At 56.1% G+C, this 18,852-nt stretch overlaps 1 protein-coding gene across 1 annotated transcript in view; it reads left to right on the top strand.

Annotated features, from left to right (window-relative positions):
* Positions 1-18,852, top strand: part of DYSF (dysferlin) — a 121,497-nt gene that overhangs the window by 17,052 nt on the left and 85,593 nt on the right. Inside the window, exons 17-29 of the mRNA XM_067298412.1 lie at positions 1,103-1,218; positions 1,521-1,634; positions 2,217-2,394; positions 3,361-3,485; positions 4,993-5,099; positions 11,494-11,686; positions 12,484-12,639; positions 13,574-13,705; positions 13,965-14,131; positions 14,228-14,342; positions 14,826-14,931; positions 15,505-15,647; positions 16,520-16,693. Of these exons, the coding sequence (XP_067154513.1) occupies positions 1,103-1,218; positions 1,521-1,634; positions 2,217-2,394; positions 3,361-3,485; positions 4,993-5,099; positions 11,494-11,686; positions 12,484-12,639; positions 13,574-13,705; positions 13,965-14,131; positions 14,228-14,342; positions 14,826-14,931; positions 15,505-15,647; positions 16,520-16,693 (1,826 nt within the window). The remainder of the gene's footprint in view (positions 1-1,102; positions 1,219-1,520; positions 1,635-2,216; positions 2,395-3,360; positions 3,486-4,992; positions 5,100-11,493; positions 11,687-12,483; positions 12,640-13,573; positions 13,706-13,964; positions 14,132-14,227; positions 14,343-14,825; positions 14,932-15,504; positions 15,648-16,519; positions 16,694-18,852) is intronic.

Here is an 18,852-nt window from a genome sequence, read left to right as displayed (position 1 = left end):
TCCTGCTGTTGCGAAGCCTCTGAAAGCCGCAGACCGTACGTCCCCTTAGCCTCTTGTTTTGCAGTCACCGTCGGGTAATTTTTTCCTCTGTTTTAGCTGCTGTTGGGGCTGCAGCATTGGACAGAGCTCGCGCAGCAAAGGCCCTGCTGTGCCCGAACCTGGGCACCTCGGGGAGAGGAGGGGACAGCTCCAGCGAGGCCACCTCCTCCTCCTGCTCCTCCTCCTCCTGCTCCTCCTCCTCCTCCTCCTCTTCCTCCTCCTGCTCTGCCTGTCTGAGGGCCTGTAGATTGGGAAGGGGTCAGCTGGGATAGGCTGAGGGGGAAAAGTCCCCACTGTCCACCAGTCTGGCAAGGTTGGGGTGTCCCTTTTGGGCAGCGATGCCTTTCGCTGCCTTGAGGTGTGGGGTGTCACTTGTGCAGCCGTCGGGGGCGGCGCTGTGCACCTCAGCAGGAGCCGCGCATGGGCGCCCGCTGCTTTGGGAATCCAAAGCAGGATCACGGAAACTCCTTCTGCCCCTTCGGTGCTCCTTCTGCTTGAGGTCTCGTAAAAATGAGCGGTTCTCATCCAAGCGTTGCCTTGCTGGGTGCCCTAACCGAGAGAGCCCAGGGCCGGCTCCTCGTCTGGTGTAAATCAGTGCTGGTCACTGTGGCAAACACAGCTACGCTGGTTCACACCGGCCACGCGGCGCTCCCCTTCTCCTGGTGCCCAAAGGAGCGGGCTGGGATCCTTCCTTGCCGTCTCTGTCGTGTAAGCGGGGCTGCGAATGCACAGATTGGTACGTGCAGCATAACTGCAGGGTCGATACCTTTTCTTTCTTTAGCAAAAGGTAAGTGGTCCCGGGTTCAAAGGGGGTGAGAAGCTCTGCGCTTGGCTCTGTCCCCTCTCCATAGACTGGGTTTGGATGGATACCTGCAAGTGAGGGAATTGGTGCAGATTAATGAACTGCTGCTCATCAGCGGCAGCAATAAGTGTGGGATGCTGCAGGATTTCGACGAGGGCACCGGCTCCATGGCGTGGCCTGGCTGTGCCTGGTCTCCACGGGGTGGGGTGGAAAGCTGCCGCTCCTGACTTTCTAATTGCTCTTTTTCCCTGTGTTCTCCAGTGGACGATGGACTTGGGTTCCTGCCGACGTTCGGTCCCTGCTACATCAACCTTTACGGCAGCCCCCGGGAATTCACTGGCTTCCCAGACCCTTACGAGACACTCAATTTAGGAAAGGTGAAGTCGGCTTCTTGCCAGTGCAGCCTGAAACTAAAAAAAATCAGCATTTTTCCTTGCAAAATGAAAGCTGCTATTAACCTGAACTGGCTTTTTAGGAGGCTGCGCTGCATTTTCTGCCACTTGTTATTCCTGCTGGCTAAACACCTTCCAAGCAAACGGCTGTGCTATCCAAATGCTCCCTGTCTTTGAAGCGCTTGCAGAAGTAGTTTGCCTGATCTTGCTCCCCTGGAACGAAGCCAGAGGGTTTAAGCAGGGGCAGGGCACCGTGGTCCTAACAGCAGTCTCTGGCCTACTCCAAGGGCGAGGGAGTCGCTTATCGGGGCAGGTTGCTCGTGGAGCTGGAGACCAAACTGGCGGACCATGCTGAGCAGAAGGTGGAGGACATCGCTGCGGACGACATCCTACGGGTGGAGGTAATGGGCCCGTGTCGGGGCTCCTCTTGCTGCGTCATCTCGTGGGCTTGCTGCGGATCAGCGAGGTGCGGGGCAGGGTGCTGGGACTTGGGGGACGCGATTGCCCTGGGGGTGGTTGGGTGCGAGTCTGTGAGTGGTCAGGTGTGCTCCTTTCAGGTGTGCACTTTCACCCAAACGCGTCCAGCTTGCTTGCTCTGAGCTGCTCCGCGGTAGAAATCAAACGGCGGTGGATGGGAACGGGTGGGTGATTTGCTTCAGGAGCAGCCCAGTCCCAACTCTAACACTATCACAGATACTCTGCTTCTATTCATTTTTGCAGGGTTAAACTGCATTTTCTGTAGGGAAGGTTCTACCCTTCTCCTTTGTCAGCTTCTTCTTAAATATCTCACCTGAAGTTCCCTCGCTGCAACTCCTTGCCTCGGCTGCAGCCAGCGCGGGGGACAGGTTACGCCTTTCTTCCCCGCGGTACCGTTTCCATCGTAGATGCTGGGCTGGGCTGGAGCGCGTCGGGATGGCGGGGGGTTGCGTGCGGGCCCGCTTGCCGCGGCGCCTCCCCTCGGCACGGCTCCGTGCCTCTTGCAGAAGTACCTGCGGCGGCGGAAGTACTGCCTCTTCGCTGCCTTCTACTCGGCCACCATGCTGCAGGACGTGGACGACGCCATCCAGTTTGAGGTCAGCATCGGCAACTACGGCAACAAGTTCGACACCACCTGCCTGCCCCTGGCCTCCACCACGCAGTACAGCCGGGCCGTGTTTGACGGTGAGCGGGGCGTTGCGGGGAGCCACGCGGCCGCGACATCCAAGGGCGCCCGGGGGGTTACGGAGATGTCTTGGAGATGTCCCCATCCGTGGGGGATTCGTGAGGTCTTTGGCGCTTGTGCTTTGCAAGGCGGGATTCGAAGGGCGGTCGCTGGGATGTGCGTGCACGTGCGTTGGCTGCTTTCCTCTGCCGTGGTGCCGCACCGCCGTGTGCCAGGCTGCTGCCTTGCAAGGACTTTAATAGAGTGGTGCTTCAAAGGAAACGCTCTTGCCCTTCTCCATGGCCGGCATGTCACCCTCTGCCCTTCCTTGCACTGGCACAAGTGTCCATCCACGTGGTGGGTCAACCTGGGGAATAGTCTGGTGGCAGCTAATCTCCGGGGGTTCCTGGTCCTCCCAGGAGCAGCTTGCCGATGTGCCGTGAGGGAAGGGGGCAGGCACATGTGCGAATGTGATCAGGGAGAAGCGGGGAAGCTTCTCCCAGCCTCTGTGCTGGCTCAAAGCGCTCACTGGGTGACACTTTGGAGCCAACAGTGCCCACTTAGCTTCATGACAAAGCCTGTGCTTTGGGGTGGTCTTCTGGGGGCTCCCGAGTTGCTCCAGCCCTGGCGTGAGATGTGCAGGCTGCACTGCAGTTGCTCTGATGTTGGAGGGGCCTGTACAGGGAACCAGGAGCTTTCCCAGGGCACCAGATCCACCTCGTGTTGGTTTCTGTCCTCCCTGCTAAGTAGGGAGCAGCCTTGGAGGTTCATGCAAGTCCATTTTGACCTTGATATGCACTATGCTGTTGCACGTGGGTTTTGGGAAAATAATCCACATCCTTCTGCTCCAAAAGAGCAATGCTGAGGGCTCTGCCCAAGGCCAAATGGTGCGCTGCTCCCCTTCCTCTCTGCTCCGGCCCTGAGGAGCAAGATGCCCCACTGTGCCGTTCCCACGAGCCTGCAGGTGAGCCCGTTGTGTCCTCCAGGCTGCCAGTACTACTACCTGCCCTGGGGCAACGTGAAGCCCGTCGTGGTGCTGTCGTCCTACTGGGAAGACATCAGCTACCGGACCGACGCTCAAAACCTGCTCCAGCACGCTGCCGACCGGCTGGTGAGTCCCATGGTGGCAGCTGGGGCCACCCTGCCCTGGTGGGGCAGGTTCGGGAGCTGCTCGCTGCATCCGTGGATGATGCTGGGGACTCTGCTGTGGGCAGCAGCTCGTACTGTGACGCTGAGGCCAGCTCTTCCCCCTCGTCATTAATGAGCATGTGGGATTGGGACTCCCTGTCTCTCGTCCGAAGGGGAGCTGGAGCGGTGTCAGTGTCATGGTCAGCCCGGTGGTGTCACAGCGTGGTTGGGCACATCCCTGGCTGGGGGAAGGACGAGGGATTGGGGGGTCCTTGGGCACAGAGAGGGGGAGATGGGGAGGGAGAAGGGCTGGGAGAGCACGCTGGGGTGCGGGCTGCCTGCGCAGAGGGGCTGGGAGCAGCTGGGGAAAAGCGACCAGAGCCGAGAAAGGGAAACTGAGGCACGGAGAGCGGCTGGGGCACAGCAGGCGGAGGAGAGGACATCTCCCTCACCGGCCTGCCCCAAGGCTCACCTCTGCGTGCGCTTCTTCTCATTAGCGTGCCCCTGCTAATTAAGTCCGCCAGCATTTCTGACGGGCAGAAGGTGATGTCATCTCGCAGGGCTTCTGTCCTCGGCGGGCGAGCGGCGGGGAGGGAATGAGTCAGGGAGGGCCTCGCGCTCGCAGACATCTGGCTTCAATAAATAGCCCTCTGCAAAGGCAAACAGGAAAGACGCGCTGAGGGGACACGGGAGGGGAAGGCGGCTAAAAATAAGCGTGGCAACTGCACAGGCTGTGAAGGACTAACGGGAAAGGGCTGCCGGGAACCGCCGGATCCTGCCTGCCCTCCCGCCTCCCCGGCGGCAGCGCTCCAGGCTGCGGCCGGCCCCGTCTCCTCGTTTTGCTCGGAGAGGATCTTGCTCGCGGCCTTCGCCTGCAGCGAGGCCCCTGCTCGTTGCGGACACGCAGCACCCCGCGCTGCTGCACCCGTGCACCCGCGTGGGTGCACCTCGTGGGGCGCGTTGCCCCGTGCCTGAGCTGTGTGTAGCCGCTGGTGCTGAGTTATGGGATGAACTAGGAGATTTTTGGGGTCTGCGGCACCCAGCGTTTGCGGATCTGGTGGTGCGGCGAGTTGACGTGTGGGCTTGCGCTCGGCCTGCGCTGCCCATCACCTGGATTATTGCTTTTCCTCCTTGGCGTCCAGTCACCACCAGGCTGGGTCCCGTGCCGTGCTGGTGGGACAGGAGAAGGGACAAGCTCATCCCCGTCGGGGTACAAACGCAAGGCTTCTCTGTGCCGCCCGCCTGGTTGCCAAAGCAGATGCAGGAGGGAGGGCCGTTCCCGTGGTTTCTGACCTATTGGTGGGAAATTTTGCCTTATTTCCCTATCTTTTCCCCCCGAGCTCCAGCAGGCACCGAAGTGGAGGGTCAGGGTGGCGGTGCTGGGTGCTTGTCCGCCGGGGACGAGGGAGGAAGGTCCGTGCCGCGAGGAGGTGTGCAGCTCCGGGGCTGTGTCCCCCAAGCGTAACCTCTCTTCCCCGCGCGCTGTGTAGGAAGCGAACTTGGAGATGGTCCACTTTGCCCTCAAGGCCAACTGCTCCCCGAGTGACTTGGATTCCCTGGTTGCCCAGTTGATGGATGACATCATCACCGACTGCAGGTATTTTCTGCCAGTTTTGACTGTGAGCCTTTTCATGCCTTTTTTTTTTTTTTTTTTTGCAAGAACATTTATTTATGTTGGAATAGATGACTACTTTTTTTTTTTTCTTTTTTTTTTCTGAAAAACGCTGGTCATTTGCTAATGTTTACTTCAAAGGCTGCTGAGCCAAGGCACGGAGTTGAAAAGGTGACATTTAAAGCAAGTCATAAATTTCCACTCTTCACGCAAGGGCTGCAGCTTGGCCCACCTGAATGAGCCTCATTGTATGGCGGGGCGAGAGCCGGGGCGAGAGAAAGCCCTTCCCGGCTGCAGGGCCGGAGCTGCCTCGCGTTCGCCCTCCGTGAGGCAGCACGAGGGAAGTGCCAGCTCCGGGGCTCCTCAGCGCGCGTTAAGTTTGTGTGTTGTGTTGTGTGTCTGATGCATGACTGGGGACTGAGGCATTGCCAGACGGGATGGGTGCAGGAATCCCTCCATCCCCCCGTACGCAGGGCATATGAAGACTGGGCTATCAGATGGGTTTAAATTGTGGTTTTATCTCCCATCTGATCTCCAGCTCAGTATTTCCTGCGATATCTCCAGGGTTTTCCTCATCCCCAGACACCTCCAGGCCTTTTTTGTCCAGTGCTGTGTCCATAGAGGCGCACGAAGATGACAAGTTCGTGTTTGCAAAACAAGCCCTGTGCGAGAAGAGGGGGCTTGCGCTTTCTGCAGATGCTGCAGAGCCAGGATCATGGGACATCTTACCGTGGTTGTCATGCGAATATCGATTTCCCTTTGTGCTGTTTTTTTTCAAATTGCATGATCTGGGCTTTGCCGTCCCATCATTGCGCCCTGGGGGCAATAGCGGCCAGTGTGGTGAGGAGCTCTGGAACATCTTTGCCTTAGTAAGCATTTCTGAAGCACTTGAACCTTAATGGGAGGGCAGATGGCAGGGTGCCTGCAGGCTTTTCCTCGATGCGGCCCATTCTTTGGGAAGGATCGAGCTTGGTGGGAGCCGAGAAGCCAGCCCTGGGAGCGTTGCCGCAGTATGACCATCCCATTTTATTCCAGGGACAACTCAGCTCTCAGTAGAAGGTGGTTTTGGGTTTGCCTCGCTGGGGGCCTTAAACTGTGGTTCCCCTTCACGTATGACCATATCTCAATGCGGAGATGATCTTAATTCCCTTCCCTTCCTGCACCCGGACACAGAACTTCCCCGCCAAGCTCCAAGCCGTGGATTCAGGGAAAGGGCAATAGCAGGGTCTTTAATGTGTGTTTTAGCTGTCAAAAAGGGCCTGACAAGTCTTTGCCACAGGGAATTAATAACATCTTGTGGCCTAATTCAAAGAATGGGGCTCACTGCTGCTTCTCTTGAAGCTTTCTTGCCTTGGGAGCAGCCGAGCTGTGAAACAACCCCTGCGTTGTACTGAGACACCTCATTGGCAGCAAGCAACCACTGTGATGAGGAGACCTGGTGGCCACCGACCTCCTATGCTGCTGTCCTGGGGGGGTTCATGGTCCTTCATCTCAGGAGAGAGGGAGAACTTGGCCTCCTTGGCTGTTCTGGGTGTTCAGCAGGCCACTGAAACCCACCTCTTCCACGAGAGCTGCTAGATCAAGGGACACGTATGCTGCCAAGCCGGATTCATAATGGTCACCTGAGGACTGAAGGGATGCTGCTGTGCCTGCTGACAAGATTTAGAACGTCTCTCCTTCTCCCCACACTCTTTGAAAGACCCAAAGATGAATCATGAAGGTGCTGGGCTTCTGCGGGTGTGCAGTCATGGCCTGTCTGGACCTTTGCGTGATGCCTGGCCACTTCCTCCTTTCAAGACTTGGGCCGAGCTGACCCTGCTGCTCAGGAGGTGCTCTGCAGACCCTTGGGAATGGCGCTCTTGGAGGGCAGGCTTAGGAAAACACACACATCCTCACAACCTTCCTATTTATTTGCTTTTGAGCCTCATAAAGGCGATGTGTCTCGCCCCCCACACACGTTGGCTCCTCTGGAAAGGTCAGAGCCGTTCTGAGGGCTGTAAATATTCCACTGCTTCTGTGTATGCGGTACGTGACCTGAGGGATAAGCCACAGCTTCGGGTTTTCCAGAGATGCTGCACCCTCCAAAACAAATTCAATTAAATGGGACGGGAGGGGAAAAATGTCGCTGCGAGATGTGCCAAGGCCGTGGTTCCCGCTGGCTCCTCTCCCTGCTCTGTGCTGAGCTCCTGCAGTAGGCTGCTCCTGCCTCCCCGCGAGGACTTGGCGCTGGGCTTGCAACGGAGGAGCGGCCGGCTTAAGGGCAGGCAGGATTTGCTCAGCTGATGAGGGTAATGTCCCCACCGCTGGGGCTGCAGGTAATGGCCCCAGGAGCCTGCTGGTGGGTCTCGTGCCCTGTTGGGCTCCCTGCCCCAGATGGGCTGGTTAACCTTGGCAGCTGAACCTCTCTGTTGACAGCTGCGTTTGCCACCAGGCTGTGCCAGCCCGTGGGAGCTTGGAGGTGCTGCAGCTTCCTTCCCGCGGAGAGGAGTGGGGCAGGAAGGCCAGGAGGCCACAGTGGTGTCCCCTGTCCCGCAGCCTGGAGGCATTGCTGCACCAAAGCCTGGCCTTCGGGTTAGCCGGAGCAGAGCTCTTCAGGAAGTAGTTTAGTCTGGATTTAGAAGAGTTGAGCGATGGGACAACCCCTGCCTCTGCCCCAGGGTGATCCAGTGATTCCCTGCCCTGAGAACAGGCCGTCTTTCTCCTCATCCAAATCTCTCTGGTGACAGCATCCAAGTGGGAGTGGATCTCTCCACCTCATGTTCCTACTCAAAGAGCAGCACTGTGCTCCCAGGATCTCCTTTCTCAACTCTCTTTTCCAGACCTTTGTCTGTATGAAGAGGTGGAAGACTCTTGCTTTCTGGAAAAAAATTGGAAGTGGTAAACAAATGGACAGAGTTAGGAAAAGAAGAATAATGAACTGGCCAAGCATCCCCGAACTGGCCAAGCATCCCCAAACTTGAAAACACCCTGACTCAGGTGGCATGGGCCGTTCCTTTGTGCTGGAAGTGCAGCAGCAAGGTCTTGAAGGACAGATCTTGCTCCTCTGCTGCTGACCTTGCTTCATGTAGTGCAAAGAGAGTGCTTTGCTCTGTGATTTTTTTACATGGAAAAGGGGTGGCCGTTGATCTGACTCCTGCATCTTTCATCGCAGGAGTGGGGAGAGCGTCAAAATAAACAGGGGATGGTAGGAAAGCCCTGGTTTAGAAGCTGTTCCATGTTTTTAATCATTCTTTTTGCTCTTCATACTTTATCCAATTCTGTTGCATCTCTCCGAGGTGGAGGCATGGGGACCGTGCATGACATTCGCACTGCAGATGCACCACACATTTATATGTTGGCACAGTGGTATTTTCAGTGAAGTCCTCCTGTTCTTTCTAGTAATTCATATCCTGAACGGTAACAGCTAGTGCAGAACCTGTCATTCTACCTTTGAACCCAACGCCGTTCCCCACAGGCATTATTTTGGATTGAATTTCATCTACTAAGTGCACCATAGTGTGAGGTCTTTGGGCTACTCCTTGCTGTCAGCCTTTCCTCCAGATCCTCTGGGTAGCTCTGTGTGGTCAGTGAGCTGTGCCAGGCCATCGTTCATGCCCTTTTCTGGCTTGTTTACAAGCGTGTTGGACATCATGGCCCCTGGCCCAGGTCCCTTCAGGCTTCAGATTGCACTGGTGGCCTCACTCTACCAAGACACCTGGTTGTGCGCTCCTGGCTTGCGTCACCTCTCTTACAACAAGCTATTTCTCCATGAGGGGACCTTCCTCTTAGCCCATGGCAGCAGAGCCTTTGGTGAGGGACCTTGCCGAAAGCTGCCTCCGGGCAGGCTATGTTGGTTATCGTCGTCTGCATCTGCAGTGATTCCGTCAGGGAATGGTATCGGATGTGCAAGATGTGGCTTCCCTCTGCACCAGCGGCCCTGATTCCTCCCCGTTATGTCATGTTTAATCAAGAAGTTAAGGATCATTCCTAGTAGTTCAGCAATTCCCTACCTGAATTACTGATGATTTGCTGCTGTTCACTCTCTAATTTCTTCCAAGTCCTCTTCTACTGACCTTCAATGTAAGACAAATCTGCTGTGGAGACGGGCCCTGGCACAAGGTTCTTCCAAAGCTCCTTCATGTCAAAGTCCCATACGGAGAACGGGGCAACCTTTTTTTGCTATGAAAAGTGCTGCTTCTCTCTCTCAATCGTCAGTGCACTTTCAAGCAGTTGTTGTGTTTTTGTCCATTTGAAAAAGGTTATTAGGTTTTTTTATGTCTTAATGGTGGTTCCTCATCTGTTTTTTTGGTCTACCTTGTTGTGTTTTTACATTTAATTTAGTAGAGTCTATGTTTTTTTCTGTTTTCATACTTGAACGCAACTTTGTTTAATCATTCCGGTTTTTACAAGTCTCTCTTTGATACATGGCACACATGTTCTCTAATAAGGAGTCTTTAAAGTATTTCCATGCTGTCTGCAAGGTTTAACCCTTTTTGCTGTTCCTTTTCGCAGCTTTTTAACAAGTTTCCTCCTTTTTGTGTAGTGCTGTAGTTTGTCTTTCTGAAGTTAAATGCGACTGTAGTGGATATATCTAGCTGTGTTTTTTTTTTTTTCTTTTTTTCTGTTCCTGCAAAGATATTGCAGTACGTTGTAGTTTCTGCCACAAAGTGGTGCTGGATTGACAGCTGTCCTCTGCCTCGTAGGTGAGCAGTGTCCTTCCTGGGCACTCAGTGAGGAAGAAACTGTGGGAAGAAAAGCAGGTGGTCATATTATTAGAAGCTCTGTCATAATAAATACAAAAATGAAATGACACAAGTGGATACACAGAATTGGATTCACGTAGCACAGCCGGTCGAACCCTGGAGTGCTTGGGTCTGCAACCCAAACACAGTATTTTAATTCAGCTACTCACCCAGAATGATGCTAAACAATTAGTTGTTAGCAGCGTTCACAGCACTCCAGCTACCTTTGGAAAAAGAAGCAAACCCAATTTCCTTTGAAAGAGATGAAAGAGAAGGAAGCGTTACCCTTCCCCTGCTCCTACCATGCCTCCTGCCCGAAGTCTCCAGTTAAAAATAGCCAAATAACTGTGGTTTTATGTAGAAAATCAAAATTTTGTTTGCAGTTTAGTCCAAATGAAGTCAGTAACATCAGACAACCTGCACAGACACTCACTTCTATTTGTAGAATTCTTTTCTCTGCTGTATTAGAAGAAAAATTGCCACTATCTCCGTGAGGCAGCTGTGGCAACTACACGCCAAGTAGGGGTATGTGATGAATGGTCTCCTTGGGCTCCTGCTGCAGGGTCAGGGTGGACAGTTAAAATATATCTCTTTCGAACATGATGGTTTTTATTTTGAGCTATGGTGCAGAACGTCACCTCTCCTTTTCTTTTTTCATCTTAAATGGGGTTCCTGTTCTGTATCAGTACAGTTTGCTTTAAGGACTCACAAATTAGGATTGCTGCGACAGGTCCTCCTGTGCTGGACAACTCCAGCTCGTCTATCTTGGAGATGCGATTTAAGCTCAGACAAGGGATGCCCGAAGTATCTCATCTCTTAATTGCAAACCCGAGAGGGAAAACTGCAGCGATTAGGGGTTCAATACAGCTTCCTACACAGAGGCATCTGACACTGTCCGAAACGTCTGGGGTTGGTAGGACGTTGGACCTAGGGGAGACCTGCCTGCTTAAACTGGCCTTCCCTTGGTGCTGCATGGGGTCTGGCACCTGAAAAACGACGGGAGCACAGAGACTTCCTTAATTCTGGCTTTACTGGAGTTCACGAAAGCCAACACCCTCCCTGTGGCATTTACTAAATCAAGGGAGCGCGTAACCGGTTAGTAAATTGCCCGTCCCCGTGTGCATTCATCCTTCTCGTTTTGCGCTGTCGCAGCGAGGTGAGACGACAGGCTTGTAACTGCCCGGAGGAGATGGGGAATTGCGTACAGACCTTGTTTCATTTTAGCTGCGCCTTTGTTTCTGTTAAAATAGAGCTCCAGCGTTTATAACGGCAGCACTGCAAATCGCTGATTTTACACGAAACCCCCTAAACGGCCTAGGAGAGCGAAGATCCTCCTGGACTTCTGCAACGTTTACCCAGCAGCTTGGATCAATTTAAACTAAAATGTGTGTGTGTGCGCGTAGTGCGTGTGGTGAGGTGTGCAAGGCTCAGCCACGGCTCCGTCTTGGCACTCCCAGCCGGGGCGTGCGAGGGCTGCGAGCGTGGTTTGAAGCTCCTTACTCTTGGCGGTTCCTTGTTCCCCAAAGGCATCTTTGGTGGCTTGTTAATTCTTTGTGAACTTCCTTAAAAGGAAAAAAAAAAAAAAAAAGACAGAGAAACCCCAAGAGCGGGCGAGGGTCCCGATGGGTTGCTAACGCCGGCGTCTCCGTTCCCTGCAGCCAGACGCTGCCCGATGTCGTGGGGAAGCCAGCCAGCACCCACCTGGACCAGCACCTGCACCGCTTCCGCAGCACCAACCTGGAGCAGATAGTGAAGGCGGCTCTGAAGATAAAGCACGACGACTCGAGCCTCCCCGCGGCGCTGGAGCAGGCGGAGGACTGGCTCTGCCGGCTGAAGGCCATGGCCGAGGAGGTAACGCTGGTGTCGCGCTGGCACAAGCGAGGTTTCGGGAGTCTTTTTCTTCCCAACCCCATTGGGAAATCTCGCAGCAACTCCTTCCGAACCGGTGCGGCTGGGGAGATCTCCCAGCCGAAGGAGAGGGATGGGAGATTTAGGGGCAGTTAATAAGCAGTCGTGCTGTGCCGTAAGCCACAAGCCTTTGGCTTTCTGGTCCTTTCCAAAGGCGATGTTGCAAGAGGGCTTTCCTTTTTTAATGGGGAAGCGCCCGGAGCCCGACTTCAGACCTCACAAATGCACGGGAGCGACAACAGCGGGAGACCGAGTCCCCCGTGTCCTCGCTGCTGCTGTTGCAACCAGGATCGTCCAAAGGGAATCGGGAAGGCGCGAAGCTTTGCAGCGCCGCTGCGCCCTGCCGCGGGAGCTTAGCCTCGTTCCTGGCCCCACGGCTCGGCTCGGACAACTCAATCCCCGGCCGCAGCTCGGAGCTGCGATTTAGGAGCCGCCTCTTGGGGTGTTTGTAGGTGTCTTTGCTTCAGTGCTTGGTGCGGCACCACCCGCATCTCATAAACGAGGCTTTGAAATGCCCCTGGGGGTAGTAGCTATAATAATAATAATAATAATAAGGTCAGGTCTTCCCCACGGCTGCTTTGGAGCATCTCTCCAGCGGTTCCTGGGGCTGCTCGTCCTGTGCCGGGGGCTGATGAGATCCCGCCGCATGGCTCGTTTTTCAGCCCGGCTTTCCACTGAATCACCGTACGGGTTGGGGCAGGCCAAAAGCGGTAACGTCGGGCTGCAAACGTCTTTTCCAGCCCCAGAACAGCCTGCCAGACGTAGTGATCTGGATGCTGCAGGGAGACAAGCGCGTGGCGTACGCCCGGGTGCCAGCCCACCAGGTCCTCTTCTCCAGGAACGTCGCCAACTGCTGCGGCAAGAACTGTGGGAAACTGCAGACGATATTTCTGAAAGTACGGTGGTTTTTCGTGGAGACGCGTGTGTGCACGGAGAGTTATTTTTAAGACGTTTTCCCCTAAAAAAAAAAGAGAGCGAGAAAATAAAGGAGGAGCAGGGAGACCTGTAAAGGGGGTGGTGGTGGGGTTTCGTTCCTCTTCCATGGAAAGGCCTGAATTAGATCCCCATGAATATTTGATTATTTTCTGCCAGTGCCAGGGCAGCAAAAATGAACGTGATTTGGCCAAGACGGTGCATTTTTCTTTTTTAATTTTGATTTTTAATTTATTTTATGCTTTTTCAAAATTCCTGACCCTCTGCCACCCCAGGAAATTTAAGCCGTGGCCGCCTTTGCCAGGCACTTACAGCACTTCTGACATCTCAAATGATATTTCTTTGGTGTTTTGCTGCGTGCCAGTTTGGGAGCAGACAATCAGTACTGAACAAGCTCTAAAAAAATGAAATGAAATAAAATAAACTGAATAAACCCCTAAAACCCAAGCCCAGCTGGCAGCAAAAAAAGAACCAAAATATATTCTTTTTTTTTTTTTTCCCCCCCTGCAATTTAGCTCTGGATGGAAAATGAGCATCACTTGGTGGGGGGGAGGGAAGAGTGAGGGAGGGAGAAGAAAAAACCAGCAAGACATCTCCCTGTTTGGTTTTGTCTATTTTTGTTCAAGTATGTTGGCTGGTTTTGGTGTCTTAGCCTTGAAGGTCGCCTGACCGCCGGGCACGTGCCGGCGCTGTGCTGGGGCTCGCGTGCGGGGTCTGGCGTCCTCCCTGCCTCCGCGGGGTTCGGGCAGGCCCCTGTGCTGCGTGCCTCAGTTTCCCCGCGGCTCCGTGGCGGGGAAGGAGCGAGCGGGACGTAGCGTGCCTCGAAGAGGGGGCTCTTTGCGTTTACCAGCCCTTGACAGGCTGCTTCTTTCCTTCACGGGGCTCCGTCTCCGGCAGTACCCGCAGGAGGAGGCGATGGGTCCCAGGATCCCAGCCCAGATCCGGGTCCAGCTCTGGTTCGGGCTGTCCGTGGATGAGAAGGAGTTTAACCAGTACGCCGAAGGGAAGCTCTCCGTCTTCGCCGAAACCGTGAGTTCCTCTTCCCGGCGCGTCCCCCGGGGACCTGCCCGGCTTTGCAGCCTGACGGAGTTTTTCTCTCCCTTGGGGCAGGGTCTGGGGTTACGCTCTTCGCAGGAGGTGCATCCTCAGGACGGAGCCCTCCAAGAGGGAAGGGATTTTTCGTGTGCCTTGCACCGATTTCAAAGTCTGTCGTATCCGAGGGTCTCTGTCCTGCTGCCTGGCTCGCCTTGCTGCTAATGCAAAAATGTCTCTGCTTTTAATATCCCAGTACGAGAACCAGACCAAACTGGCACTGGTCGGGAACTGGGGCACGACTGGCCTGACTTACCCCAAATACTCCGATGTCACTGGCAAGATCAAGCTGCCCAAGGACAGTTTCCGGCCTTCCACGGGCTGGACCTGGGCCGGGGACTGGTTCATCTGCCCAGAGAAGACGTGAGTGATGGCTTGCCGTGAGGCCCTGAGCGTGGGTGGGAGCATGTGGGCAGGATGAGGCCCCTCTGAGGTTGCTGCGTGTCCTTGGGGCTGCAGGTTGCTGCATGATGCGGACGCTGGTCACCTGAGCTTCGTGGAGGAGGTGTTCGAGAACCAGGTCCGGCTGCCTGGAGGCCAGTGGATCCACATGACGGAAGCCTACACGGACGTGGTAAGGACCGAGGGGCACCAGGAGGAGGGTGCTGGTCTCACCCGTAGCACAGCATACTATGGGGCCGTTGGGAAAAAGGGCAGGTTGTCAACTAGCCAGCAGGTCCCTTTGCAGCTTGCAGGTCCCCTGCAGGGGAGGGATCAGGACCTCATTCACACTCCACCAGGAGGGCAGATGCCTCCTTGGGTGCTGCCCCAAAACAGCCTCACCTAGAGCTGCTGCAGCACCTCTGGCTTGAGGTGCTTCCCTAAAGCTCCATGAGGTGCTGGGGTTAGAGAGGAGATGGGCTGTGCCGAGCCGCTTGCTGGGACTTGCCTCCAAGGGCTGGTCTGCAAACGGCCCCGGGAAGCTGATGCAGCACGAAGCAGGCAGGAGCGACCCCGGGAGTGTGAGGCCGCTGCCACAGCGAGCCTCTGAGGGGCTCAGGAAAGATGTGGGGACCTGCTGGGCATGGTTTGATAAAAACACTGCTGTGTCCCGCAGAACGGAGAGAAAGTGCTGCATAAGGACGAGATCGAATGTCCTCCGGGCTGGAAATGGGAAGACATCGAGTGGGACACCGACCTCAACAGAGCTGTGGATGAGAAAGGTATCAGAAAGAGGTTTTGGGCATCCGTGCTGTTTCCATCCCCTTTACTTTGCCTGTTGCGGCATTTTCTTGCATGGTCCCATGCAGCACCGTGAGCGATAACGCGACCCTTTGTGGCCACGTGAGCCTCCCCGCTGGCTGCAGAGGTTGGGGTCGGGCCTTGGGAACACTCTTGCCCTTGTTCCGGCTCTGGTCGGGCCTGTGGGGTAGGCAACCAGGAGGGCACATCCTTTTCACCATGGGGGAAAAGTGAGGCTGTTCTTCAGGGAGACCTTCAAGAAGAAAGCGTCAGGCCAGAGAGCATCTGAAACGGTCACAATTTGACCGCTGGTCCAGGGTTGACACCTTGGCTCCATCACCTGGGCATCCCCAGTGTGTTAGTCAGCAGTGACAGTAGGTTGTTATCTCTGTGGACCAACAGGCTGGGAAACTACGTTATATCCATGTCCTGGAGAACAACCTTGGCTATTAAAACCGTTCCAACCTGGAGCGAACGTAAAGAGAAGTCCCTGGTGGGAGGCCAAGCGGCAGCCGCTTGTCCCACCTTCACTCAGGTGTTTCCTTCTCGCCCAGGCTGGGAATATGGCATCACCATCCCCCCGGACCGCAAGCCCAAGGCCTGGGTGCCTGCCGAGAAGATGTACCACACCAACCGGCGCCGGCGTTGGGTGCGCCTCCGCCGCCGGGACCTCACGCAGATGGAGGCCATGAGGAAGGTATGACGGGGCTGGGGGGATGCGGGTGGAGCCGGGCTGGGCAGCTTGTCCAAGGTTGTGTTGTTGGGGCGCTGAGTTCCCACCAGCCCGGGACTCATTGCTGGCTCAGGTCCCTAGTCCGTCCTCTGTCCGGCTTCCCTCTAGGTGGTGCAATTGGACTGCAAATGCCGCAGCAGCGCGGCCGCTGTGTCTCCCACCGCCGCTGTGTCCCCCAGCCTCCGTGGCAAATTTCCTCCCCCTTTTTTTTGTCTTTTTCCAGACAACGCTGGATGGAAAGCACGGGGGACCCCTGCCGCACAGGGTCTATGGGAAGGGCCCCAAGGGGCCAGAGGCAGTCGGGGAGAGCAGAGCAAAAATGCCCTGGCCTCATAGCGTCCTTCACCAAAGGGAAACGAGCAACCGGGGAGGTCTCCGTCTGCCGCCTGCCTCCGGGGAGGCCTGCAGAAAAAAGCCCCTTCACCAGCTCGTGCCTCCTGGTTGTGGAGAGGAGGTCGCCCAGGCTGGTGGCAGAGCTGTGCTGGCCCCAGGGGAGGTCAGAGATGGTGGCACATGAGGAGAGCACCGTAGGGAAGGGGGGGGTGGCACTGGTGCTGCCCAGGCGTGGGCAGGACCCTGTTCTTCCTCCGCATGGGCAGCCCCCAGCCCAGCGAGGCCCTTGGCCAAGTGGAATTTGCCCCAGGGCTCAGATGAAGGACTAAATCCCGATTTAATCTAGCTAAGTTGGAAAGCCGGGAGCTCCCCGCAGCATCCCACGGAGCTCGGCTCGTGGGGACTGCTGCACCCTGGTTTGCACCCGAGGGCAGAGGGCTGTGCTGGGTGCCGTGGCCGCCGCTCCGGCTGCTTTCTCACGGCTCCGGTGTCTCTGCCCGCAGCACAAGCAGGAGGAGCTGGAAGGCGAGGGCTGGGAATACGCCTCGCTGTTTGGCTGGCGCTTCCACATGAAGTACCGCAAGACGGACACCTTCCGCCGCCGCCGCTGGAGGCGCCGGATGGAGCCGCTGGAGCGGACCGGGGCGGCCGCCGTCTTTGCCTTGGAGGGGGCGCTGGTAGGTTCCCGCGCTCGCGTCCGCCGCCCCTGGGGCAGCACGAAGCACCTGGGGGGGTTTCATCCACTCCCGAAAACCACCACCCCTTCCTGCTTTGTGACCGGGTCTGGTGGCTGCGGCCAGGCTGTCCCCCGGATCGGATCGGCCCCTTCCCCAGGGCAGGTTGGTCACTGATTTACTCGGTTGTCCGTGTTTTCTCCTCCTGCAATAACTGCTCGAAGGGGCGAGAGCTGGCTGGGGAATGTCTGCCCGCCTCGGGTTCATCAGTCCACCCAATTCTCATACCAGGGATCAGACTTGGAGAAAACCACGTTATCTGCTGCCTCGACCTTCCATTATTTGTTTAGCTAATGCTCTGGCTTTCTTATTATGCTGGATTTCATAATTGTTTGGCTTTTCCAATAGCTAAATGAGAACCAACCACAGCAGCACAAAGACCCTATTATCGGCCTTCCCCCCGCCTCCCCCTTTGGCTTTTTCTTCTCCGGGCTCCGCGCTGTCCTTCCCTCCGTCTGACGTTTGAGATTAGCAGCGCCTCTCCGATGGGTCTCGGTCATGTCGGGGGTTTTGCGCGCGTGCGTCGGCCCGGAGACCGCGCCAGCCTTTTCCAAGGGGAATCGTAACTGCCGCTTGCCCCGAGGAAACGAAAGCAGGCTGAAGGCAGGACGCCTGGGCTCTCCCCCGTGACTCAGAGGCCCGCTTACGTTATGGTTTTCGGCCAGACGCTTTGTCCCTCCGTGTCTCGGCTCCACCCTTTGCGCAGGCTTTTGAGGAGCCTTAGCCGATTATTTAACTGGAAAACCCTACAGATTTCCCCCTCCCGGGCTCTGTGTTTATTCTGGCCAGCGCTAAGTTACGGGATGTCTGTGAGCAGCCACCGAACGGTTGTCGCTTGTCACCCATTGCAGGTGGGGTGGCTGGTGGTGCTCGCATGGGACTAGCTCTGGTTGCTGCCGGCGGAGGCTGAGCTGTCCTGCGCACGCGTGTTTTCTCGCCTGCGTATACGTGCTTACGCGCCGAGGGTACGAGGGGCCTCCGTTTCCATTCGGGGTATCAGAGCTGCTTGCAAAATGTTTGTATGGCCCCAGTCCCCCCCTGTGCAAAGTGCTGGTGGCCCCGTTTGGGGGTGTCTCGCTGCGGGACCGAAGCCAAGCGGTCAAAGGTGCAGCCTCGGGAGTGCCGTGAGCGGGGTCCAGGCCCCAGCCCCAGCCTGCTTTCCACTGGCAGCCAAATTCGCTGTGCCCGGGCCGGCAAGTTTTACAAGGGGCCCTAACGGCGTCGGCCGTGCGCTCATTTCACGTTCGTGAGCCTGCAGATGTGAGTTTGGCTACTGTACGGAGGTGTCTGCCGTGGGATCCCGCGGGTGCTGCAGGACACCCACGCGTGCAGGAGGGAGAGGGTGACGCCGCGTTGCCAAGGGGCAAAGCAAAGAGAAGGAAACCCGTTAAAATCACCCCGGCGGCAATGAGCGCGAAAGCGGCAGCTTGCTCCGTGCCGTCGGTCCCAGGGCAGGGTGTCCCGGGGCGAAAGGAGCCGGCAGCGTGCTCGAGGCGCGCAGCCGTGTGCGCGATGCCTGCCTGTCGGCGAGGGCAGGAGCGCCCACCTCCCCGCCGCCGCAGTGCGGCTCTCTGAGGGCTGTCGATACTGCCAGTAACTGCTAGGCAGGGCCTGGTTGAGCCTGGTTACGCCAACGTGGTTGCAGGCGGCTCCAGGTTTATTTAAGCACATCCCCAGGTATAAGCGAATGTGCTGCAGAAGCCAAAACCTGCTCCTGTCCGGGCTTCAGGCTGCCTCTGTGCTTACCTGCACCCAGCGTCCAGAAACATTGGCCTGGGAACTGCCCCCTCCAACCCTCAGCCCCCCAAAGCCTTTTAGGTCTGATACTACCTGCTTCGCATGTTTGTTTTTCAAGCATTTCTTAATGCACTTAAAGCGCTTCTTAACCCTGCTGGTTAGTGCATCCGTGTCCAATTCTTACTGGCCTCCCAAATCTCTCATTTGTTTTTACGCCAAATTTAAGTCCATGACTTTTATTATACTATAATCTAATAAGTTCGGTTTAATTTTTTTGCTTAGTTCCTAACTGAAAACAATTTCAGCAAGAAAAAATATTCCGTCTGCCTTGCCTTCCCCCTTCCCCAGCAAGCACTGCCCCTGAG

The sequence above is a fragment of the Apteryx mantelli genome, chromosome 5, assembly GCF_036417845.1.
Source record: "Apteryx mantelli isolate bAptMan1 chromosome 5, bAptMan1.hap1, whole genome shotgun sequence".
Taxonomy (NCBI): Eukaryota; Metazoa; Chordata; class Aves; order Apterygiformes; family Apterygidae; genus Apteryx; species Apteryx mantelli.
This window is presented reverse-complemented; position numbering and strand designations above follow the sequence as displayed.